General features: G+C 40.0%; 1 protein-coding gene across 1 annotated transcript in view; it reads left to right on the top strand.

The window, feature by feature from the left end:
• The first annotated feature begins 276 nt into the window (after positions 1-276).
• The window catches only part of Eip78C (Ecdysone-induced protein 78C), a 218,691-nt gene continuing 191,973 nt past the window's right edge, over positions 277-26,994 (top strand). The window contains exons 1-2 of the mRNA XM_071590742.1: positions 277-583; positions 16,074-16,210. Coding sequence (XP_071446843.1) covers positions 486-583; positions 16,074-16,210 — 235 coding nt within the window. The 5' untranslated portion in view covers positions 277-485. The remainder of the gene's footprint in view (positions 584-16,073; positions 16,211-26,994) is intronic.

Here is a 26,994-nt window from a genome sequence, read left to right as displayed (position 1 = left end):
GGAGCGAGTCCCCGTTAATCTTCGATTCCCCGGTCCCCGTCCCACTTGGATATTTTTCCACGAGCGGGCAGGGGCAAGGGGGCATCTGAATGGGAGACGCCGGCACCGTTCGATCGGCACCCCCTCCACGTGTTCTCACGGCGCCGAATCCGTGAAATGGCGACGTCACTGTCGCGGGCGCGCGCGCGCACAATCGGCAGTCACCCTGACGACCCGGCCGATTGTGCGCGCGGCGGCGGGCCAGTAGTGCGAGCGGAACCCGTCGGGAGCGGAAGGGAGCGCGGCGTGTGTGTGCGCGTGTGTGGGTGCGTGTGCAGAGCGGTGGTGTTGGTGCTGGTGGTGGGGCGAGCGATGGGGGGAGAGTAGCGGGCGTCGTTGCAGGGCGTCGTCCCCCGGCCGCCCCGGCCGCCCTCCGAGGGATATGAGGAGCGAGCCGCGCCGCTCCCCGCTTCTGGGAAGAAGGAGCAGTGGAGGCGGCGACGACGATGGCGGAGGGCGGCGGAGGAGCACCACCGCCCCCCTCACGCCACCCTACCGCGTCTCCCGGGGGCGCGCCGGCAGCGGGGGGCGCCCCCCCCTCGAGGTACGCACACCCCCCCTCTCCTCCTGGCCCGTATTCCCTCCCTCGGCATTCCTAGGTGCCCATAGTCCCTCCGGGGCCGTCTACGGCCGCGGGGTCCTCCGTTGTGCGAGTGCCGCCGCCGCCCACCCCCTAGACCCCTCTCACCTGCGGTTTGCCGAATGCTCTTAGCGCTAGCTTCCACCAAGGTTCGAATCCCGAACCGGGCCCCTTCGTGGCTCCCGTCGACGACCCGGATAGGGGACGCGCGATGCACCTAGAGAGAGGATGAATGGGAATATTTTAGTGAGCACATAGACGTTTGACACGGAAAATAGAAGAGGGAGGGTGTGGAGGAATTGAAAATTATTGGTGTTGTTCACTCCTGCATTCTACAGAGTGCATCGGACGGACCAAAGTGAAGCTTAGAAGTGCTTAGTGAATGTTTTATATTCTCTTTCGGGGGATTTAAAATTTTTAATGAGTTCGACTGTTTAACTTGGTTACGAGGGAATTAGTTCCCCAGAGGCACCGATGCGATCGAAGCGCACCTACCCTCCGAGTCTCCACGTGAGCGATGGCGTCATTGTTAGTGGAAAGGATGACGCTACGTTTATCGTGTACGCTATTGTTGCTATGTTTATGTCTCCGTAATGAGAGTGTGATGTCAAATTTTTTATTTAATTCAAGAAACAGAAGCGAGAAGCCGTTTCATCACAATTTACGACGATTTGAGGGATTTCAGTGAAGTCTTGAAGAGAGGATTTTCGAATGTAATGGGCGTGCATATCGCAAACGATCAACTTTCTTTGGGCCTCGAGGCCTGAGTTTTACCCAAACTGGTACCTCTTTCGGGTCAATAAAAAGATTAAATCGACCGTTCTCCAAACTTAATCGGGAGATAATCTGGACCGAATTCAAATTCTAGATGCTATCTGTTAATAAATTGATTCTTATTTTTTATTTTTCAAGGGCCGTTTTACAACTGTAGCGGTCAGAAAAAGTTCAGTATTCGTCAATAGGTCACCTGAAATGTTTTTAAATGGAGGCTTTAAATTTGCCGTCATCGATAAGCTACAGTTTCAAGGTATCGATGTAGTGCTATTAAAAAGCGCTTTTATTTGATGCGTGATATTTCTTACGGCAGAGCAAAATAAAAATGAACAGCGAAATATCTTTAAAAAAATGACGCGGCAATACATTCGAAGTACAAGTACTTGTATGCTTCTTCGATTAATTCGGCAAAACTGCCCAGGAGCACGTGTTCGAAAGATAGTTTGGAGCTGTTTTCAAATATATTATGCTGAGAATGCAGTATTCAAATATTACACATTAAGTTATGTATATGATAGAAAATTAAATTTGCACCATAAATTATGTGAATTAAAAAGTGACTATCTTCTCATACCATTTCATGCTCAACAGCTGGCTCATAAAACAATTAAAAAAACAAACAGGCTGAAATGTAAAATCACTAAATTTTAATAATCTAAGTGGTGATGTTATTTAAATTGCATATAAAGGAGGTATTTAAATAAAATAGTACTGTTGTTGTAAACTGGTTGACCTGATTGATGCGTTTACACTCTTGAATTGGAGCTTGTGGTAATTCTGTAATTGAATCTTGAAGGCTATTTGTCAGTCCTTGTTTCAAAAGATAATTGCCTAGTAAAGAAATTTTTCTCGTTACTGATTTTTGACCAAGACCGCTCCAAGGGGCTACACCTATTTGCAATCTTGGTGATTCTGTTAAATACACCTCTGCTTATTTCTCCAAACAAGTGGATCGATGGTTCAATCTCTGTTTGAATAATAGTGATTGAAGTGATTCGGTTCGGTGGAGGAGAGTGGCCCAGAGCCTTGGGTGTGCAATCAGGCAGTCTCCTCAAATCCAGCCTCAACCCGCAGATTCACTCGACCTAATAAACAAACCTTTCATTTTCTCAAAGTATATCATATGCCTCCTGTCATACAGTTTGCATTTGCACGACGTCCACCTCCCCAACCCTCCATATTAACGGCAACTTCATCGCCTCCTTTCAGCCTCACCAACAGCTTATCTGCATGCTTGTATATATTTTATTTTTTGTGACTTTAAAATGCTCCTCCACCAGACCTAAATGCTTCCCATTTGCCATTATTTCCTTGTTTATCCATCTGCAGCCTTCAATCAAATCCCATCCCTGGCATTTTCCTTCTAACCTCATTACGCATCCCTTAGGTCACTAATTAAAATACTGCTTTCCAATATTTCAATTGTTTTAATTTACATCCCCTACATGACTCTCCCTCGTTTTAAATTTTCCTCTCATATCTTTACTTCATCTTCTTCTGTCTGTCTCTCTCTCTCTCACACACCAAATGAAGTCAGCACGTTGGATCGTCATCTTTTGTTTCTCTGAAATTCTTTCTTCAATTACTCCACACTACCTCATATATTTTTCTCAAAATCCATCTATGACTTTCTTGGCATTACTCTACCCTTTTCACCTCCCACCCTAGAATTTAGTGATGTTTTGCCGGCGTAATTTTCTTCGCGGATTAAATAGTCGAAATACTACATAATTCTACTTTACCAAGTAGCTCTTCGTGCCTGGTTTTAGTCAGCCAGTATTCCTCGGCATGGCGGGACATACATCCGATCTAATTAAAGTCTAGTAAACTCTGTCTGCCCTTCAATTTCTTCGGTACAATCAATTCGCACTGGACCTTGTAGCCTGTCGCCATCCGTACTTAGCTACCGTAGTAACCCTTTCTTTTCGTAACTCCTCCATCTGTGCCTCCGCTGATTTATATCATTTAGTCCAAATATCGACCCTCCATTCGTACCTTCGCAGTCACGAACTAAATTCTCTCTCTCTCTTTCTCTCTAATCTCGCTTTTGTTCCTCTAAGCCCGCCCGTCATTGCTCGACTCCCTTGCCCAGCAGTATAGCTTCCTTACTTTTTCACCTCTTCTCTGTTCTTTGCCTCTCTGTTCATCTACTCGATGGAATGCACAAACAGAATGCACCAAGGAGCTTCATCGTGTAACTCTGAAGTGCTTGCATTGATAATAAGATTGAATAGTGATGGACTTATTGCCCAGCCTTGGTGCAAGTTACACATGTAATACATTTTCTGCAACCTATAGTTTAAGGTAGGTCTCGGAAGGAATCAGGCTGAACACTGCCATATTTATTAGCCTACCATAACAAAACTCTCTTTTACCTCATACTTCAACAAAATCTTCTCTTCCGAATACTTCCTTCCGCCCTTCATTCCATGCACAACATTCATGTCCTATTCTTACCCCTTCCTCGCTCGCCTAACATTCTCTTCTTTGTCGCATCGTTCAGTATTCCATCGCCGGTCAAAGTTCTCTCCCTCCTTTTTTCCTGCCTTCCTTGTATTATACCCAACAGTCCTCTCACTTCTCCCTAACAATGCCTTGTACGCCTTCGTTTGGGTAGCTCTTTAATTTTTAAGTATCCCGGCGACTGAGGTCATTAGCACACTTATTTTCATTTCATATTCGTTTGTTTATCCCTCCATCCAATTTAACAAAACCATTCTTTTCCACAACCGCATCTAAACACCAATCACAATCTACCCCTGTAATCATAATTGAACTACCATGTTTCCACCCCTCGCAGAACCAAATGCCAAATCAAAGTTTTCGCGTCTTTTTTTCAATACTTACTTAACGTCTCTGCCATTAACTTCCTTCTTCTTGTGAAAGATTCTTATGCCAATAGTTCTTTGCCCACTTTAAACGTTACTAAAGACTTTAGTTATGCTTTCTTATTTTAACGTTTAACTGAGAAAACCCGTTAATATTTGCTTTTTTTGCATCAATCACGATCTCTTACATGCCAAAACGATTTTCTAATGCACGCAGTGCCTCATTATTCGTAGGCTAAACTTGTCAAATGCATTTGTCAAACTGACTTTCACCAATACCCGCGGTAATTTCCTATTCTCTTGCCATTTTCTCCGTGTGTACGTTGGGAGGCAAGGTGTAAAGGGTCTTACCTCTCTTCTGTCACTGTCCATCCCTGCTCTCCATCCTTCACACGCTCCTGAGGACCCCCAGTAGATCACTGGTCGAGCGGTGGGATTACCCTCGCCCAGGCACCTCTGAGCGAATGTGGTGGGGGCAGCCACTCCGTCACAGCTGTCTCGTAGTAATATTTTAAGTCCGAAAATTGACACGCGAGTGTGTCATTTTTCTGTATGTTTCTGCCACGTGTCTGTCCTCGACTCGTCATGTACAGGGTCTATTCCAAAAATAAGTTGCATAAATCCGAGAGTAAAAATCAATACTGATCAAAGTACAAATTACAAAAATTCTTCCAAATAATACCCTTGTGCCTCGACGCACCGATGCCAGCGCCTCTACCAGTCGCGGTGCGCTTCCTGGAAGGCGTTGGCGGGAAGCTCGTTCAGGCACCTAATCGTGACCTCTTTGACGATATCCAGCTTTCCAAAACTGTTTCCTTTTAAGTTACTTTTCAATCTTGGGAACAAAAAGAAGTCTAGCGGTGGCACATCGGGGTTGTTGGTCACTTTCACAACGGTCCCAGAGATCACGTGAGATTGTCACACGAACAACCCTCTGATCTTCCGATAGGTAATGGTAAAGACATCCGTTCAATATCTTTGGGTAAATAATTACCATCAACTATTCTTTTAGGCGTGCTCTGTACTCTTAAATAATCAAAGATTTCCAATACCGAAGAGGACTATATATTCGGTGATATCCTGGGAGTTTGCATTCATTGATTTTCCATTGTGCCCACTACGCTACGCTTGGTATCAGGACTTATTTATTTCAGTAAGTTGATAAGCCGCACTTCTTTCGTTCTGTGAATTCTTACTTGAGCTCGATTTTAATGACTAATCGCCAATTATAATGACTAAAGCATTATTTATTATTTTTCGTTCTAACTTTTGTACGAGTATGTATGGCTATGATTATTTGTACATTTACAACAGTTTTTGAAGTGAAATATATTTATTGGTCTTCGATTTGCGTTGGAATTTAATAAATGTCTTCAGGACACGATGTTAGTACATTGAATTACTTATTATAATTACTTTTAATGTGTATAAGTAACAATTAACGTGCGTAAGAGTGATTAAATTCGATAAGTTTAAACATGAAACCCAAAGATTTCTAAAAATGAGTTTACTCTTACATAGAGTTAAAATCTGTTACATGCAGGGTTTAATAAACATTTGCTAAACTAAGCAGCACCTGCGTGTTGGTGTGATGATCAATTACTATAGTTTATATCATTCCAGATGAGTTTAGGAGGGACATTATCTCATTGTGTTCTTGTAATAGTTTGGTCCAGCTAATTATACCTTAGGTACCAATACATTCCCTAAAATATTATGCAGTAATTTCAAAAAGGTAGATTTATGGCCGAATTAAAAGGTCTGTTTGCGGTTTCTCTCACACACCGTACCTATGTTTAGGTTATATTCATGTTCTCTGTAGGCAGCGTGTCATTCATTTAATTCCTTTAACTTGAGAATGGCATCATTGGAACAGATATCTTTTGTGTTTGCAGAAATGTCGTATAGTTATGTGATGGTAGAAGCGTCATTATATATTCTGTTATAATATTCTCTGCCATAGAGCAATGTTGAAAGTTATTGAGGAGCTAGCTTGCATGTTAGCATTGCCACTTAAATTACATTAGAACAAACATATTCTCGGTTATAAAATATATGGTGTCAAGTTGATGTTGTGAGATGATCAACCATATGAAGTGTTATTATCATTAGACACCTGAAAAGTTTTAATTAACAAATAGTACCATGACTGTTAATAGATATTATTGTGTGTTATATGTACTATATGTACATTGAGTGCTCTGACTGAATTGGTAAATGATATTAATAGAGGTTCTCAATCAATGTTGTTGTTGAGATTATTGTGTTGTAAAATTATGATTTGAAGATATTAATATTATTTTAAGATTTCTCATCTTTCATGAACCATGTTATGACTTCCATTGTGTCAATTACTAAATATACAAAGATCATTTACTTTTATACAGATAAGTCAAACCTAGGGTGAAAATATTCTAATGCAGTGTAAAATTTTGTAATGTTTTGTTTCATTGACCCAGTTAGAGTACTCTAATTTTTACATTACATGGGGACCAACAGGCAAAGACATTTCTTTAATGTGAAATGAAGAACTTGCCATAAAGCATATATTTACCAAAGATAGGAATGAATTACGTGTCATATCAAACACCCTTACCAGTGCATTTATTTTTCTTATACAGAGCAGTTTTGTTTTCTGCTAGCGTCTAAATAGCTCTGCCAATTTAAGAAGAATGCCTAGAATGCACACAATAAACAATAGCTGCTAGAAGTGACCTCATTGTAATATGCTTGCATTGTGAGGAAAGATAATTGCCGCTATTCTGAGTGTAAGAACAATTAAACACTTAAAAGGTACATTTCTTGGAGATTGGAGGCTTTTTGAGACAAGGCTTTGCAGTTATAAAAGAATCTGTGATAAAACGGACTGAAATCGTTTCAAAATTCACTGCTTCATCCTTAAACAGTTCATTTGAGTCCCATTGATGGCATCCTCATGATTGAACACAACACAATGATTACATAAGTTATGAAAACTCGTTTTTATTAACACCAGTACATTTCCATTTAAGAGATCAATGATAAGTTGACTAAAATATTTAAATTTTCTTTTTTTCTATTCTTGAACAAAATGAGGAACAAAGCACAAGTGAATCGCGGAAAGTGGTCGAAATATCGTGCCCCAATTGCAGCACAATACCACATTTTCACAGTATCGAAGATTGAAACTACACAAGCCGTTCAATAAGTCCTAAGAAAAAAATTGAAAAATAATTATTTTGATTACATTTTTTTATTTTTCAACAAAATTTCCTTTTAGTTTGAAGCCCTTTTCCCGATATTTCTGAAACGCCTTTAAGCCGTCCAAAAAGTAGGGTATCGGAAGGTCCTAAAAGTAGGCACATATGCGTGCGATTAACACCCTCGATCGATGTGAACCGTTTTTTGCCGAGCAATTTTTTCAGCTTTGCAAATAAAAAAAGTCCCCTGGGGGGTTAATCTGGTGGATACGGAGGATGTTGTTTTGATTTAATCTTTAATTCCATAACTCAACTGGTGGAATAAAGACACATAACATTCTCCATTTTTTATTTGTCCTTTTTGCAAGTAATTGATGTAAGTGATTCCACGAGCTTCCCGAAAAACCGTTGCCATCAACTATTCGGCCAATTTCACTATCTTTGCATTCTTTGGCTCTGGATTGCCTTAGGAAACATACAGTTTTGACTGTTCCTTTGTCTCAAGAGTGAAGTAGGGTATCCATGTTACATTCAAAATTATGTATCGACGCAGAAACTGGTCACGATTGCTTCATTACAAAGAGTTGAACCAGCCTCCAAATCGACCGCACGGTTGCGTTTATTCTCTGCTTAGAGCGAACGTGGCACCCATCATGCCGAGATTTTTTCACACCCAATTTTTCTTGCAAAATAATAGAAACTGTACTATCTAGTGGTATGCCTGTGGGCTTCACTATTTCGAGACCTTTCATTCGTCGATTTCTCAATGGCATTTCGTCGATCATTTCGGAGGAAGTCACTTACACTGGATGTCCTGAACGAGATTCATCATTGGTGGACGTATGGCCATGTTTAAACTCATTAATACAATTGTAAACAATCACAAACGAAGAAGGTGGGCCTTGGAACTTCTAATTCCGAGTGAACACAAATAAAATAATACTATTCACAAATGCTGACGGTGCGATTTACATATAAGACCACATTCCCTTATAATAAGCAAAAGTCAACGAAGCGATACATTGAGGTACGAACATTTACCTCATAAGATGCAGAAGTTCATCTTGTCTCTCACAAGACATTATTGTAGGGGCGATTATCTTTAGTTTGTTTTTTTCTCCGTATACTTGTGTAAATTTAAATTCTGATTGCTGTTAATTAGACTATATTGCGGGTATGAATATATATATCGTCAAACAATTTATTATATTAAAAAACCAAGACAATGTTTCGCATTACATCGTTTAGAAAAATATCAAGCGAAAAATTTGCCGCCAGCTGGTGTTGGAGATGGTTTTCAGCCGTGTAGTAGGCTTTGCGCAACATTTTATGGGCAATCCATTGATTTATTTTTGCATGCATATATAATGAAAATAATGGAGCAGTCAATATAATTATTTATCATCAAAGATAATCTACCGGTTAAGGTGGGTTAAGGTAGTTTACTACTAAATAACCTTGTCTCTCCTAGCAAAACACAACCCAACATAATACTCTACAACAAGGTCTCCTTTCATCTCCGTATAATTTCCTTCTCCCTTCATGCCAACCGACTCATTTGCCTTCCTTTCTGTCCACTTCATCTTCTCAATCCTTCTCAACACCCACATTTCAAAGGCCTCTAATCTACGCCTATCATCTAACTCCAATGTCAATGTTTCCACGCCGTATTATATTGCTATGCCCCACATCAAGGTTTTGACAAGCCTTTTCTTTACATCCTTACTCAACGTCCCAGTCATCAATTCTCTCCTCCTTGTGAAAACTTCTTTGCATAACGTATCCTTCTCATTTTGTCCCAACTGCTTTCACTACTTTGGTCCAAAACACTTCCGAGAGCCGTAAACTGTTCCACCTGCTAAAGATTATGAACTCCCATTTTTATATTTAACTTAGCCATTCTCTATCTGGAAACCCGCATACGCATAATCTTTGTTTAATTTATGTACATTTATTCTCATCCCATATCTATCGTACTTAATTTCCAATTCACTCAGCATAACTTGCAATGCCATGGCTGACTGACAAACTAGAGCTTGGTCATCAGTAAACCAAACTGATTTTACGGATTCCCCTCCGACTTTCATTCTCACCTCCAGTTCTTCCCTCCTTAATCATTCTCTCCATACGTTGAACAGAATCGGTGATAACGGGCAACCCTGACTTACACCTCTTCCCAACACTGTCCATCCGGACTCTCCGTCCCCCACTCGCACCTTAGCAGTCCGAGACATGTGCAGACTGCGGATAAGTCTTCTATCCATATCCCAATCTACTCCTTTTTTCTGCCATACATTCATTACTTTTCTGCAAGTCATTCTGTACAACGCTTTTTCGAAATCAGTGTACCAAGAAATACAGCCTGATTGTGTTCAATGTTCCTCTCTACTAGTGACCTCATTACAGCAATGGCGTCACTCGTGCCTCTCCCCTAACTTATAATTATTTAAAAGATGTCAGTACTTTTGCCGTACGCCCGAGAGAATATGTTGATGGGGGACCACATTTTTGATTTCACATCCTTGATTTTACAATGAATAATTCAGATTCTTATTGCGAGTTTGCAGTCACCATGAGGATAATGGCGAGCTCCCACCCCCCCGCGTGTTTATCAGTTATGCAGCCTCCCACACACAACATCACTGTGGGTTGCCGAACTATCAGGATATAACACTGTCTTTGTTTCTTTCCCTCTCTCACTCTCTCTCTCCCCGTCGCCTGTCGCACGCAATTCGGACCCCCATCTGCCAAAGAGCAAAGGAGAGAAAGGAAGCCATCCGTCTCTGGCTGTAGGCTGAGGTCTCCACCTTCTGACTGGTGGCATGTTAATATGATCGAGTACCCGGCGCAGCGGCGCTTTTGAATCGGGACTTGTGACCACATCCATTGTAGAAATTTGTTGTCCGAGCCCAATCAGGAGGAATAAAAAATGTTTTAATTCCGTCAATACTTTGCTAAAAATATCACCGTAGTTTTTGCAGTATTCCCTTTGGTTCAATCTGACAACAGCTCATACCATTTCAATTCTATTTCTCGTCAAGCATTAATTTTCTTCATTTTTCTAAATTCACATCTTCAGGAGTCAAAATACCTTTGCCATGAAATAATTTCAAAGTTGAAAAGCCATTCACCTTCACCTGGATCTCGGTCAAAGTGAATTATTGTACAACTTTGTAATTGTTGTATCGTCATGCCCATTAACTTTTGACTCCGTCAAAGGTTACTGTCGCGGCGTCTCCAGTCGTTTCTTTGAAATCTCACTAGGTGACTTCAACGCCCACGATTCCCGATGGGGTCATTCTGGGACTCAAAGTAACAGGATAGAGCGAGTTTCATCTAGTTTCATCGAAGATTAATATTTAGCAAACTTAGTGTTACTGAATCACAAGAAAAAAGGCTAATCCAATGCTTTTATTGGTGACTACTCCGCCATTGGCCTTGCTATTTGTCGATGAGTCTGGCTACAAAATTCAGCCTGTATATCAACAAATAGGTGGGTATACACTAAAAGGTTTATTCGTGGATCCATCTTCCTCCTTGTAGAGATATTTTTCAGTCATTCAAAATTTAAACTAGAAGCACTTAATTAATTTTTCAGTACTTGTTATTGTCCCAGAATGCACCTAATATTTGCTTCATTTACTCAATGTACGAGTATATCCATCTTTTAGAACAAATAAAACTAGAAGCGACCACTGAAATCTATATTTCATCGCCCACAGAAGATCTATTTTCAAAATAACTTTGTGGTCACCTCTACTACCGCTGAAATACATGGTTTGAGTAAGAAGTATTGGGAAACGATTTGAAAAAATAGATTGGTTTCAGATATTGCCAAAATGCCTCAAAATTCTTTTAAGTACATTCCTTGAGCGTCGACACACTTTTACCAGCAGTTTTTTCACGATTTGAAGGCTCCCTGGCAGGCGAATTCAGGAAGGTTCTTAAGGTTACGCGTGTAAGTTTCTTTGACGGGACTCAGGGTCCCATAGTGGTGTCCTTTGTGGGAGGATTTCCCTTTTGGGAATAGGAAATTGTCTGTGGGTGCCAAGCTGGGACTTTAAGTGGGTTGGGAAATCGTCGCGAAGCCGTTGTAGAAGGCCTCTTTGCAAGCAAGTAGACACTCGACTCTGCTTTTGGTCGTCCGTGAAGACTTTTGGGAAGAGTTTAGTGCAGATCTTCGGTATCGTCAAATTTTCCGGAAGCAATGTGGGGGAAGATGCCGTACGAGGATAGGGAAAGTTTACTTAGGACTGGTGTAATTGATATTCAGTACAGAAATGTGAAAGCACAATCTGGAAATAAAAAAGGAAAATCTGTACAAATAATTTAAGATAAGTTGCAAAAATATTAATTTCACCGGGAAAGACTAAAGTGGCATGGAAATAATACATATAAATCATCAAGTTTAGATATGGAAACAGAATGACCTAAATGATGATATCTTACGTTCACCCATTCTTGATTTCGATGTAGAAATTTAACTGTAGGAATTGAAATCAATTAAGTCCCTCAGATAACATCCTCACAGGTCTACTCAAGATTATAAAAAAACGTGGTAGGTAGAGCTTTTATTAGTCAATTATTGCCATTTATGAAGGCGGGAGTCAGCAGAAAGATTTCGTCAATTCAGTCAGTTCTTATCCCAAAAAATGTAAAGACAGCCATATGTGAGGACTTCAGAACAGTAGGTTTGATTTCTATAAGAGGATGGAGAGGATAGTGAATATTTATGAGCTGATAAGTTTGGCCTCGGAAATGAAAGAGGTACGCGTGGTTTCATCCCAAGAATGAGGTCAATCAGAGGAAATGCCAACTATGATCTGTTCTTTTCAGTGCATATGCGGAGAAAATGGTAGGACGGAAAGAGTGTAACACACGGAAAGGAAAACGAAAGAAGAGGCAGTAAGTGAGGGAGGATGGAAGATTGCTTGGAGAGATACGAAGGAGACAGGAGAGATGAGTGCAGAGCATTATAATTAGTGATTAATTTCTTAAGATATTCTTACCTAGATAGATCGAAGGTGGTCTTTATTTTGGGGCGAGATTGAGACTATGGAGTCTCTTCTACCACCCCTTGCCACACATTTGCAAGACTAAATTTCTAGATAAATTTCACAAATTATAGATAAATAGCTATAAACTTAATGCATTTAATATCTTAGGACACTCATACAGTAACAAAATACATTAGTTGGCTAGTTTAATTAATAACTAGAGCACAATATATGCAACACGCACACATAAAAATATACAAATACTATGCATACATATACCAAGCAAAAAATACTCGTAAAAAAATATTACTGGTTATATGATGCTCCTGCGAAAGAAAAAGGAAGGATCTCGAAGTCTGTACTCAACTGGATTTTTACTGGTTGGTATGCTGGAAAAATTCATTGCAACAATTTCAGAGTGTAATTATCATTCGCCTTGACCAGGATACGAACCTGGATCACTCTATGTCCGTTCGAGTACTTTAGCCAGGTAAGCTATCGATGCGTCCCATTAAACTCTGAAATTTTGGGGACTTATAAGGAACAAGATGTTGTGACGAAATACCGTACATACAATATCAGAGGCATTCGTAGTCATCGCCACAGTCCACGAGGTTAAAGCCAACTTTTAAACACTTATGGTGTTCATACCTTGACAAATTCGAAAGAAACTGCGGAAGAGGCCGCAGCAGTGAATTTTAACGGAGTCATCCGCTAATATGCATTTCAATGCAACAATTTTAGAGAGTAAAAATCATTCGCCTTGACCGGGTTCTCGGTCAAGGCGAGTGATGAATTGATATGGGGCGTAGTTCGGTAAGGAGCGGAAACATGGTCATTGAAGCAGGATGATTGGCGTAGATTGGAGACTTTTGAAATGTGGGTTTGGAGAAGGAAGGAGAAGGTTAAGTGGACGAAAGGAAAACAAAAGAGGAGGTGCTAGGTATAGGTAAAGGGGGGGGTTGTTGGGAGAAATAATTTTAAGACAGAAAAAATAGATGTAGAGCATAGTGACCGGCAATTGGATGTTAAAGACTGTGATAGAGGGGAGAATGTTAGGCAGCCGAGGAAAGGACAGAAAAAGGATAGAGATATTGGACGAAATGGAGGGAGGAAGGAAGTGAACGGAAATAAAGAGGATTTTTTGAAGAATAGGATGTTGTGTTTTGTTAGGAAAGACAAAGGAATCGTCGCTGTACTGTTTTGTAGCTATATCCCATCAAAAATCTACCTTAACCAGGAGATTACCGTTAATGATTATTACGAACGATTGCAGAGCTTCTCCGTAGGCGGAAAGCGGTACCGAAATTAGTTTCACTGCCTGGAGCGATTTCGAACTGCTCCCCACAGGTGGAGTGACTCCGCTAGCTTGTATAATACGTGGGTGTTTCAATAAATCCTCAGAGAAAAATTATTTTTAGTGGATTTTTTTATTTTTCAAATTAATCTCCTTTCAGACAGATAAACTTTTTCCAGCGTTTCTCCGCCTTCTTTGAGCTATCGTAATAGTATTTTTGGAGGTCCTCAAAATAGGCATCTGTATTGGCAATGATTACCACAATCGGCGTGAATAGTCTTCCTGCGTGCCATTATTTCAAGTTTGGAAATAAAAAAAGTCACTGGGGGTAAATCTAATACACACTGTGAATGTTCTAATCATTCGAACTTTAATTACATAATTTTCGCCATCTATATTGTGCAGGTGTGCTCCCGCGAATTGTCTTGATAGACAATTATTTATCGGAAATTGTTGTGTTGACATACATGTTAGGGGATGACTCCGTGTCACTGCTGCGGTATCTCCCGCAGTTTCTTTGGAATTTGCTGGAAAATTAGTGATTTATGAAGTGCGCGCTTGAATGACGGAGAGAAAATGCATTTTTTAAAACGGGTGATAGCTCAATCCAATTACGACATGCAATGACTGCAAATGACTGGTTGGATGTAGTTTCTCTGTGATGAGGGATAACGAGTCAATGATTACCTCTGGTATTTAGTTTATGTATCTCATCAAGGCTATTGAAGTAATTGGCAAAATACTGAGGGGTTTTATTATTAAGGGCAGCACGTGGAGTTTCCTGCGAGATTCCATAAATAGCCAGGGTAGTTTGTTATTATATTCAGTTATGTGATCTGCAATTTTCAAATTTTAAATGAAGCGTACGCAGGAGTTATATGCCCTTTTTAGTTTTCCCGGCAGCTCGTTTGAAAGGTCTAGATACGCTATGTCATCATTATAAAAGTGAAGAATAATGAGAGAAGAAACTATCTGGGGGAAACTATAACTAGGGGAGGACGTAAGGCAGGGAAGGCATATGCGATATATATATATATATATATATATATATATATATATATATATATACATATATATATAGTACAATACACAGTAACACATAATATAAAAACACAAAAAAAGAGAACACTCACACGTATTTTCTTGATATTTCGACGGAAACAATCCGTCTTCCTCTGAAGTAATGAATCACTTCTAATGAATCAGTAAGTAATCTAGCTAGTTGGATAAGATTGGAAGGAGGGAAACAGGGGGATATTCTTTCTCCTCTTGAGAATTGCTCTTTTGACGATTGACTTAATATAGGCCTGCTTACATTGACTTGGTAAATAGTGTTGTGATAATGACAAATTGGGAATATTTGTGACGAACGCTAGAGAGGGAGAGCGAAGGGGAGGGTTGGATGCTGGAGGTAATTAATGGGAGGGAGGGAATGGAAGGGGTTAATCGATGAAAATCGAAAAACGAGACGGAGGAACCTTCAGTGATTCCTGAAAGGATTCGGTCGAGATTAAATGGCCGAGAAGAGCGGGAGAGTAGAAGGGATATTTTATGTCAGGTGTGAAGGCAAGTCACTCAACCTTTATTTAAATTTATCATGAGCTTTCGTCTGTATTGAAGAAACGTGGTAGCCCAGGGGTAGAGCGTTAGACTACTGACAGGAAGGCCCCGGGTCGATACCCGGCCAAGCACCTCTGGGCACCCTAAGCTCCACCCAAGCTTTGTGATTTTTCGAGTACCAGATTTATTTTCGGCACAGGGATTAAGGAACTACCTCTCCCCCCCCCCCCCCCAAGATGCTGATGTGTGAATTTCACCCACCGTCGGGCTTAGTACTGGGTGAATTCTACCATCACCTACCAATTCGTATACTAGCGGCTATGGCTGGTCTTACCGGGCCCACTTATCCGTACAGCTATAACTAGATTTAATTCTTATTGCAGATCTTCTTATGCACGTGTTTCAAGTGGTCGTATTGTGTACGCAAAAATATAAAAAATGTAAATAATATAATCTATTTTGTACAACAATACAGATTTATTCAACATAATTCTTAAATACTGCTCTGGTAATCAACATTGATGTATGTAATTTGATAATTATTGCGATGCAGTTGTAAACGCAGCATAATTTTTCATTAAGACATTGCATTTTTACATACATCATTTTTATTTTTGTCCTCTTTCACTTAAATTTACCATTAAAGAAATAATGGAAGGCTATTTTAACTTCGCGGCAGCAGTATATCGAAAAAATATCCGCTTTTAAAGTTAACTTTCAAAGAAACAATCCAGAGAGTATCGAATTTTGCCGTAGCTGTTTACGATGTACATACGAAGCATGTCTGCTCAGTTGTTGCGTCTTCCATTCCTTTGGCAGTTCCGTGAAATTGGAAACCGTGTCGCAGTCATCTTCTGGATCGGAGCCCTCCAGCCCCCTGGAGGCCAGCAGCCCGGGATGCATCATCGCTGCGCGCACCACCAGCGCTGCTGCTCCCGGACACGCCGCTGTTGCAGGTGAGCACCGCTTACTGCCCTCGCTATCCTCCGATATCGCTGGAAAAGACTCCCTCCGTCGACGGGAGGGTTCAGGGTGGACCCCGTCATTCCTCTCACTGAGAGCGCTTCCTCCTCACCCTGTCGTACGCGTCCTCGCATTCCTACGTCAAAGGATTTGTCAAATGACATTTGCCAATAAATACGCTTAATAACTCAAGTGAGTGAAATAATTTTGGCAGCGACGACATGCACCACTGTATCCAAGTGTAAAATACTTCTGTATAGATGGGTAACGAGCTGATAGTGAGAAGTGATATAAAATAAGGGTTGCACGAAAAGAAAACTACACACCTGGCTACTTAAAACGCATTTTTCCGATATCAAAGTTTTGCGCAGTTATTTTTTTCCCTGATTCTTCTCGGGAAAAATGATATCTTCAAATTGTCTCCATCGTATGTGACACACCATCGATATACCTACTTGCTTTAAAGTTGAAGTCATACGTTGTTGAAGATATCTTACCATAAAGGAAAGGCAATGCCATGCCCTTTGAACTAGTTATATCAATTTATTAGGGTGCATACTCGTTATTTGAATTTCAGGGAACTAAATATGTAGTAAAAGTTCTACAATTTCAAACTGTAAAAATCATTCGCCTTAACCTGGGTAAAATATTTTGGATTGTAAGACTTAGGAGAGGTTATTTCCTCGGTAGCTTAACTGGATAAAAAACTCGACCAGACATAAAGGATCCAGGCTCATATTTTGGTTAAGGTTAGTGGTTTATAAACTTTGAAAATGCTTGCTGTATTGAGGACGTTTTCAGCTTATAAATACCATGATTAAGTTAACAACAATGTACCTACTAATTTAATTTAAGTTTAAAAAAATATGGTCCGAAAATAAATTGCAATCGTTGTACTTTCGATACTTGGCCCTGTTGACTAATGAGTTTGCTGCCCACTGACTTCGACTATTTGGCTACTGGGCATAGGTTGAAGTGAGGCAGGGGGACTACGGTTAGGGAAAAAGAAATGACTGCGGAGAGAAAGCATTACTCATACAGTTCTGCAGGAGATAGGGGTTAATAATAACGAACGGGGGTTTAAACATCACAGTAGGCTTAAGTGTACGTGGATGATGTTCAGAGATTCGAAGATGTATCAGTTAGACTATATTAAGGTTGGCAACAGATTTAAGAACAGCGTGATTGTTTAGCACAGTTTCTTAGGAGTGGGTGCGACTTCAGTTGATACTTAAGTACTAATAAAGTGTAATGTTAGATTCAAGAGGATAAGACAGGGATCGCAGTTGAGTAAATGGAACTTGGAAAGGAAATGGAAGCATCAGAGGGAATGATAAGAAAGGAGTCTCATCTGGCTATCGAGAAAAGTATGGGTTAACACATGAAACTGGGTACTATAGAGGCGACATGGGACCTATCAAAAAAAGGGATATTGAAAGCCGCAAAAGAAACTAGCAAATAGTAGTAAAAAGGAAAATAAAACGTGTATAACGGGCGAGGCAGTAAGAAAGATAGATGAGAGAAGGAAATGGAAGAATGTCAAAACACGGATAAGTAGATGGAAGTATAAATTCAACTAGTAAGCTAAATCCCTAAACGTAAAAGCTGTAAATACTTAGGTGCTTATTTAACCAAAGGTTTAGGGCACTGGCCGAACGAGTAATTTATTTCTGAGAAATATTTCAAAATGTTACATTGAGTGACAAGAAAAAAATCATAGGGAGCAGTAGCGCAGCCAAAGAAAAGGTCATGGTTAGACCAATTTTAGAGTACTCATCACAAATATGGAACCCACACGAAGAAGGGCTAATTGAAAAACTGGATAAGTTACAAAAAAACTGTCAGGTGTATTTGGGAAACACACTAGGACGGAGAATGTAACAGAAATTTTTAAAATACTCGATTGGGAATCATTAAAAAAATGGAGAAAAAGAGGTAGACCCTTTGTAATGTTCCCCATACTTAAAAAGGGGGTTAAACTTTGGGAGAATTGAGGGAGGACGATGGAAATCTTGAATTTAAGGGGAGAAATGACCAGAAGTAGAAGGAGAAATGACGGGCAGAGAGAACTAGTATGGAAAAATGAATTTCTTCACAAAACTATCATTGATTGGAACAGGCCATTTGCAGAACTATTCGAGCCCTTCCCAAAGAATGTAAAGATATTTAAGAAATTATGCAAAAACTTAATGTGAATACGGCATTTATGTGTGAAATTTAATGCATTGAATGTATGTTACCACCTGGAAAACTGTCAACTTGGAACGATGTTATAATATTAATACTAAAAATAATAGTAAAACAAATATGAGTATAGGAAACTAATAGGGCGAAAGAAGCGTGGTGAAAGTTACAGCATGAGGATATGGAGAGTTTGCCAAGCAAGAGTGAAATTGTTGTGCAGTATGGGAATGTGAGTGTACTATCAGTTAGTAAGAAGGGATTTTACGTGCACAATATAAAATCGAGATCGGCCCGGCATCAGGATCGGTCCAGCATCAACAACCACAGCTTCGGGCGAGAGTGAAGTTCACGGAATCAGCCGATGTACTGCGATGCGGAAGGCAACGGGAGACTGCCGCATTAGCCTCCCGAGGAGATGCAGCCCTCCTCTCCACCTATTTATGACATAATAGCATCCTTCCCAGTAAAATATTCCGGAGGGAAAATAGTCCATCAATTGGATCTCAGGGTGGGGACTACTGGGAAGGGTACATCGGTCAGGAAAGGTAGATGCAGGATAGGGACATGGAATGTAAGATATTTAGGGGTGAGCGGAAAGCTGGAGAACGCCAAGATAGAAATGGATAGGCTGGGTATAGACATCCTGGGAGTTAGCGAGATGAAGTGATCAGGAGTAGATGACTACTGGAGCGACGGATAGCGAGTTATATAATCGGGAGACGACTGGAGGATCGCAGGCGTTGGCATCATACTGAAGAAAGATTTAGGCACAAGAGTAAAGGCAATTTTGCCGTACAACGAGAGAATTCTGATGGTTAAGCTGGAGGGAGAGCTCACGGACACCGCGATCGTGCAAGCACGCATGTCGACGTCTAGCCATACAGAATAAAAAATAGAAGTGTACGAACAAGTGGAGGGAGGTACACGTGGAAGATGCCAGGGGATATCGCAAGATACCAAATAGACTACATACTAGTGAGAAGGGGATACAGGAACCACGTGAAGCAGTGCAAGAGCTACCCCGGTGCAGACATAACTAACGATCAACACCTAGCACCTAATTTTCTGCCACAACAAAATTAAGAATACCAAGGTGGGACTCACAATTTCTGGCCAAAAAAGACAACAGAGAAAGATTCGCCTCGGCCATTAACAGCAAACTAGGTGATGAAGGAGAGAGGAGCACTGAATAGAGATAGGATGAACTGAAGAGGGTAATCGCAGAAGTTGCAAAAGAGCAACTGGCGAGAGAGAGAGCCGACACGAAGAAACCATGGATCACGACGGAGATAAGGAAACTAATAGAAGGAAGAAGAAAATACAAGAACGCCAGGAATGATGAAGAGGAAAGGCTCTACAAGAAGCTTAAGAACCAAGTCAACCGAGAATGCAAAAAAGGCCAGGGAGCATTGGATGGAAGGCTGCTGCAAGGAAATCAACGAAAATATGAAGAAGGGGAATACCGACACAGCATAAAAACTGGTGAAGAAACATTTCGGAGAAAGGAAAATGAAAAGCAACAGCATCAGGGATGTAAACGGGGATATACTGATAGAATGTGAAGATATTGGGAATAGATTAAAGCAATGCATCGAAGAACTCTACCAAGATCCGAGGCCGCCAGAAGAAAGCATGATGAAAGACGGGAGTGAAGCGGATAACGAAAACCAGGGCTCAAACATACTAAGGAGTGAATTCGATTGAGCAGTAATAAAAGATCTTAAGAAAAACAAAGCTCCTGGAGAAGACAAAAATCGACGGATACTTCGCCAAGGACGATCTGTATGGAACAATTAAAGATAGCTACAAAGGCGGAAGTCTTCCTGAAGACTTTCAAAGGAGTGTGATAATAGCGATACCAAAGGAGACGAGGACAGAGAAATGTGAGGAACACCAAACCTTGAGTCTTGTGTCACATGCATCAAAAATACTACCACACATTAAAAAGTCGAAGGATGGAAAGGAAAATTGCAGATAATATATCGGAAAACCAATTTGGCTTTAGGAAGAACAGAGGAACCAGGGCAGCCATACTCAGTCCGAGAATCATGATAGAGAAAACAATACATGTGAACAAGCAACTGTATGCGGTATTCGTGGACTTGGAGAAAGCCTTCGATAGTGAGGAATAGAACAAGATGCTTGGACTGCTGGAAAAACTCGGAATAGATTACAACGACAGCAGAATAATCTATCATCTATACAAGAAGCAAGAGGCCAAAACGCTAATGATGGACGACATATAGAGACTAAAATTAACCAAGTAGTTAGACAAGGATGCAACCTCTCACCTGCATTGTTCAACATGTATCTGGAGGAGGCAATAAGAGAAGCAAAAGGCATCGGATTAAATTGAATTAGGATCCATGGAGAAGAGATAAACATGCTATGCTTTGCCAACGATATTGCAATGATGGCAGAAAACCAGGAGGATCTTCAAAAGCCAATGAACGTATTGGATCAAGTTCTACAAAGATAAAACATGGACGTAAACAAGACGAAGACTAAAATCCAAGGATATGGAAGAGAGAAGCGGAATACAGTAGTCACACTGAAAGGACAAAAATTAGGGTTAGTGGATTCCTTCACCTATCGCGGAAGTACCATCACATGAGACGGAAGAGCTACTACAGACATCAAGCAAAGAATAGCTCAAGCTAAGAGAGCATTCACAATGAAAATACAACTGCTGTGTTCAAAGAAGATAGAACTACAGACGAGGATACATTACGTGAAAATATTCGTATGGAGCGTGGCACTCTTTAGATTAGAAGCATGGACCATCGGAAAAGTAGACCACAAGAGACTAGAAGCCTTCGAAACTTGGCGCTATAGGAGGATGCTTAAGATCAAATGGATGGATGAAATAAGAAATGAAGAAGTATGCAGAAGAATAGATAAAGAACGGACCTTATGGAACACCGCAGAGAAAAGAAGAACCAGATGGATTGGCCACAACCTGAGGCACCATGGATTCATGAAGAATATAATAGAAGGAAAAATAGAGTGAAAAGTCCCAAGCGGAAGGCAAAGGGATAAATACATGGGGCGAATAAAGAAGAAAGTACATTGCAAAAAAATTCCAGGAAGCAAGCCAATTAGCATCAGATAAGGTAGGATGGAGGCTGCAGTCAATCAATCTGAGGATTGAACGACCAATGATCATGATGGTGTATATAAAATTTGCATCAGAAAAAATATCAGTCGAATTAGGGAAGATAAATGGCAGATGGAAGGAATATATAGAGGATCTACATGGCAAAAATATTAGGCCGGCTTAGTCTTAGACGTTGAAAGAAAATATGACGTAAATGAGGAAAGTTTAGGACCATATACTATATGTTAAGGACGAGAGAAAAGAAAGGAAGAAATAAAGCAATTAAAATAAGGCCGTGGGGGTAGACAACCTTCCAAAGGAACTACTTAACGCTTTAGAATAATGTGGGAGGAAGAGTTTATGGACTAATTATTAGAATTTACAGGTATGAGAGAGGAATTTGGCCGAAAGACTTTGTCAGATCAGTATTAGTTTCTATTCAAAAAGAGGCATAGACCATCATATGTGAGGACTGAGGACTATTTTACCCGTAGTTGAAGTGAATCTCAGGATCATCAGCAAAAGGATGGAGAGCAGGGAAGATGTTTACTTAGAGGATGATAAATTTGGGTTCAGGAGAAGGAGAGGCATGAGTGATCCCATTGCAGTAATGAGGTTACTAATAGAGAGGAACGTTGATTATAATCAGGATGTATTTTTCAATTTCATAAACTTTGGTCAAGGGTTTGATGGAATTAATAAGGTAGATGTCATTAATGTGTAGCAGAAAATTGGAGTAGATTGGATCGATAGTAGACTTATCCGCATCTTTTCATGCCTCAAACTGCTCAAAATGCTCATGTGTGAGTGGGGGACGGATAGTTCGGATGGGCGGTGTTAGGAACCTGTACCGCTCAACTTAAATGTAAAGAAAATGGGTAAAGAGACTTGGGAAGAACTAGATATAAGAATGATAGTGGGTAGGGAATTCATAAAATCAGTTAGGTTTCTTCATGATCAAGCTTCGGTTTGTCAGTCAGCCAAAGGATTGCAAGCCTCACAGAGTACATTGGACATTCATTGCGATAGGTATGGGATGAGAATTGATGTATATAAATAAGGTTATGAGATTTTACAGAGAGAGAATGGCTAATTGAAACATCAAAATGGGAGTTCATAACCTTTGGACAGTGGAATAATTTACATATCTTGGAAGAGTTTTGGACTAAAATGGCCAAAGTAGTCGGGGCAAAAGGAGAAGAATTATGTCTGACAACGAGGCTTTTGCGAGAAGGGAATTGATGAAAGGGACGTTGAGTAAGGTTGCTAAGGAAAGGCACTCAAAAACTTAAATATAGAGCGTGGTTATGTACGGCGCGGGAGCATGGTCACTGAAGCAGGATGATAGGCGTAGATTCGAGGCTTTTGAAATGTGGGTGTGGAGAAGGATGGAGAAGGTAAAATGGACAGAGAAGAACACAAATGAGGAGTTTTTAAGCATGGGAGGAAAGGGTATTGCTGGGAGAAATCGAAACGATTCAGAGCATTTTAATTGGCAATGGGATGTTAAAGACTGTGATAGAGGGGAAGGTAGACTAGCGAGGAAGGGTAGGATATTGTTAGGCATGTTGGCCGGATAGAAGAGAGAAAGTACAGGATTAATGAGTAACTATGCGGAATTGAAGGAGTTTTTAATGTGGTGTCAGGTTGCGTTTTGTTAGTAGAGGCTAGGAAATGTATTATTGTGCTTTTGTATCGTCTGTGTTCATTCCAAAACCTTCCTTATGTGGTAGAATACCAATAACAATATGTTTTTAGTCAAAACTTTAATGTTAATATCCACTTCACAAAATACCGCCATTTTTATTCAGAATATTATTTGAAATGATACGAATGATGCCTGAGGATTGAGTTTTAGAGCTCGTGAAGGCAGTACGCACGCTGAAATCCCAAGTAGGATGGCCGGGAGGGCGGACTGGTCACCTCGTGTGGCGATGTCTGACGTGCTTCTCCACCCTGCTTCCGTTGTCGTTCTCCCTGAAACAGAGCAACGATAAAATTAAATTATAGAAGCTAAATTCTTTCGGAGTGGTCTTTGATGGAGGACAAAAACTGGCTGACAAAGTGAAAGGGATGACTAAAGCGAGGAAACAGCGAAGGCGCAAGGAATAAATAAAGGAGAGGAGGGTAGGTTGAGGGAGAGGGAGTGTGGGCGACGGAACGGTCTGCTGGCTGTTTGGGCGTACCCCTCCGATCGGTAGCACACTCGAGCACTCAAATTACTGGGCCCTTGAGCGATTCCTTTTCAGGGGTGCAGTCAATGCTCTCCAACGCCAATACTCATACGGTATAAGTTCATAATGGAATAAGGCTGAGAGCAGCTTTTGCGGATGTTCTACTCGTGACTTGGATACATATCACTTTGTATATTGTCAGTCGTTTCACGTATCCTGTTCATTCTACTTTTAGAGATTAATATAATTCCCCCCCCCTCCATTTCTACTAATTCAACCGTGATTTCCTATATTGACAAGGAAGTTTGCCTGAGATCGAATTTTACGCGTCGTTTTAAGGTCGAAGCACTACCACGCATATATTATTTTAATCGAAAAATTTCACGATAAATGTTACTTTGATGATTAACTTGGGCATTAAAAATTAATACCAAAGGTCATGGCAAAGGTATCGGTGCTCCCGAAAGCATCCGAACGATGGCGATTCACCTTTGATTCAAAGGGGCTGATCGGGAGTTTTGCATGCGTAAAATTGTGTAAACGTATAAACCGAGCCTCTACATTGTTGCTACTCGTTATTTCGATCCATTAATACTTAAAGCACCACGCCAACAAGTAGTAGTAGTATTGGGGATAGACGACGGAGAGTGGAGGGCATTGCCGCTATTAGAAGGGATAGGCGGATGATTGGGAAGTGGTAGTGGCGTTGTCAGGGAATGGGAGAATGAATGGCGGAGAGAAACCCAGCGTCGGCATGAGTCTACTCTATTGAGGGAAGGCGACAAAGTGTCCGCGGCGTAATGTCCCGCGGATGGCGTTCTCCCCTTGAAGTGCTCATTGCACATGGCACCCCAAGTGGGGTTTCGATGCCTCTGAAAAATCCTGCCACCAGTGGGATTCGAACCCTGGCCCTCGGGGTGGGAAGGCAGTACGTTAGCCACCACACCATCCTGATCCCCACAAGTTCAACAATCTGAAAATTTCAGCTTTGTAGATACCTGGAAGTCACTCTCTAATTACTCTCATAGATGCATATTATCTATCTCCTCAGGAGAAACGTGTTTATATTATTTTTGGACAGCTTATATGCATGGAGATTGGATGAATCGTTGGCTTTGAGAGTGGATAGGATGGAATCGATTCCAAATCGGTTATGGTGGATAAATTCGAGAAGATACAAGTTCGGTTGAAAATAATTGATCTCCAAAAGAATTGGACCAAAAGTGTTCATTTCTAATGTAAAATGCCTCGTTGGAGTCTTCAAGGTAGTTTCTAGATTCCAGTACGATGACATGAATTGAAGGCCACCGAGGGGGAGGGAATTACATTTACATAACCCATTACAGTATGGAAAGCATTCTGAGATTGTGGCGGTACATTTTAAAGAACTTAACTAAAAAACTAAATCTTAAAGTAGCAACACTGTATCATTCATCTAATTTTTTAATTTAATTCACGTACTTTTAATGTATTTTGTGAAAAGCTTGAAATGGCACCAAGTAAACTGGGTAGGTCCAATCCTAAAATAGTGATGACCTGTGATTTTAATACAGACATACACTTCAAAAATACTCAATGCTGACAACTGGCTAATCTTCTTGGTTCTTTTGACCTGATTTGTCCAAACAAAAGTGAAACTTGTAGGAAAGCATGCCTTGATACTATGCATGGCTACTAACTATGCATCTGATAATTATAAATATACCACTGTTGAATATGGTATATCAGATCATTTTGCTCTTTTTCTCTATGTAAATATGGGTGAAAACAAACATAGTCAAAATTATCACGGGGACCATAAAATGAGTCATATCGTTACCAATGATCACTGATGTTCTAATACAATTGAAGTACAGGCTATTTGAAATAAATTGGGGAGATACTCTTCAGCCTGATGATAGTTGTTATAGCTTCTTAATTATTCATTAATGATTTGTTGTATATTGTGCGGAATGTTTTCCATAAAAAATTGCCAACAAAGGTAGTTACCCAATAAAAGACAATTACCTTAACTGATTTAATGATGAATTGGGAGTCAATGAGAGTTCAAGTTTTAAACCTACAGTCAATTTTCAAGATAAATAAAACTCACTATGAATAACTAAATACAAAGATGTAAAAGGAATGTATAAATCCAAAATTACTTATGAGAAAAGGAAGGCCAAATATATTTTACTTCAAACGTAATAATCTACACCAGGCAAGATGGGAATTGATAGAAAATGAAAACCAAAAGTGTATCAATCCAATGAAAATAGATGTATCACTTGATGAATTTAATAATTATTTTATCTCAACCATTGGTAATGTTCTTGGCCATGTAAATGCATCTGATATGAATGCGGAGGATTTTTTCAGAAATCTAAAAGTAAATCACTTTACATTTCAGGGAAGATTAATTTCATCGTACTATATTGTAAAAGCTGTCCAGAACTTTAAAAGCTCAAATAGCAGAGACATATATGGATTCTCTATGACTTAACTGATGGACATTATTGAATGTATTGCACATATAGTTATTATTATTGTAAATGAATATCTTAGGCTTGGTGTATTCTCTGACTTCTCAAAGTATAGCAAAGCTATTCCTATGTGTAAAAATGGTAACAAAGATAGTATGACAAGCTATAAACCAATATCATAGGTAACTGTACTACCTAACATCTTTGAAACTGTAGAAAAATACAATAAGCAACTATTTTGAAATCAGTAACTTTTTCATCACTGTCACTTTGACTTTTGCTCTGGAAAATCAACTCCATCAGCATAGAATATGTAGTTATAGACATACTTAATGCCTTTGAAGGATGGAAATGCAATAACTCTATGTGATGTAACCAGAGCATTTGATTGTTTTTCTCAGAGTTTGCTAATGAACAAGTTCTGATGCTATGTTGTGGTATGACCCCCTTTATTTGGGTGGGACCCTCCTTCATATGTTTAAATCATACTTAATGAATAGGAAACAAGGTATCTATTATGACGAAAAGCGTTCCAAGATAAAAGATATAACAAATGTTGTGCCCCAGGGATTTGCATTGGGCCCTTTTTTATTCCTCATTATGATTAATGATTTATCTAGAAATGTCAATTGTGAAGCTATGCTCTAAGTTTATCTATCATTCAAAAGAATTAGGGTAAGTGAAAGATATTGCTGAAAAAATCTTCATTTACTCCCAGCAAAATTCTCTGTCAACAAAATATTCTTAAACACAGAGAAAACTCAAAACGTTATGTGCAGTATAAACAGCATACCTCTTAACTTGAATAAACCTGTAAAATTCTTGTTTTCTTTTGGAATCTGAGTTAACTTGAAGTGAAC

This window comes from Hetaerina americana, unplaced genomic scaffold, assembly GCF_022747635.1.
Source record: "Hetaerina americana unplaced genomic scaffold, ioHetAmer1.1.p SCAF_4, whole genome shotgun sequence".
In the NCBI taxonomy this organism is placed as follows: Eukaryota; Metazoa; Arthropoda; class Insecta; order Odonata; family Calopterygidae; genus Hetaerina; species Hetaerina americana.
Note: the sequence above shows the minus strand (reverse complement) of the source record. Positions and strands in the feature narration are given on the sequence as shown.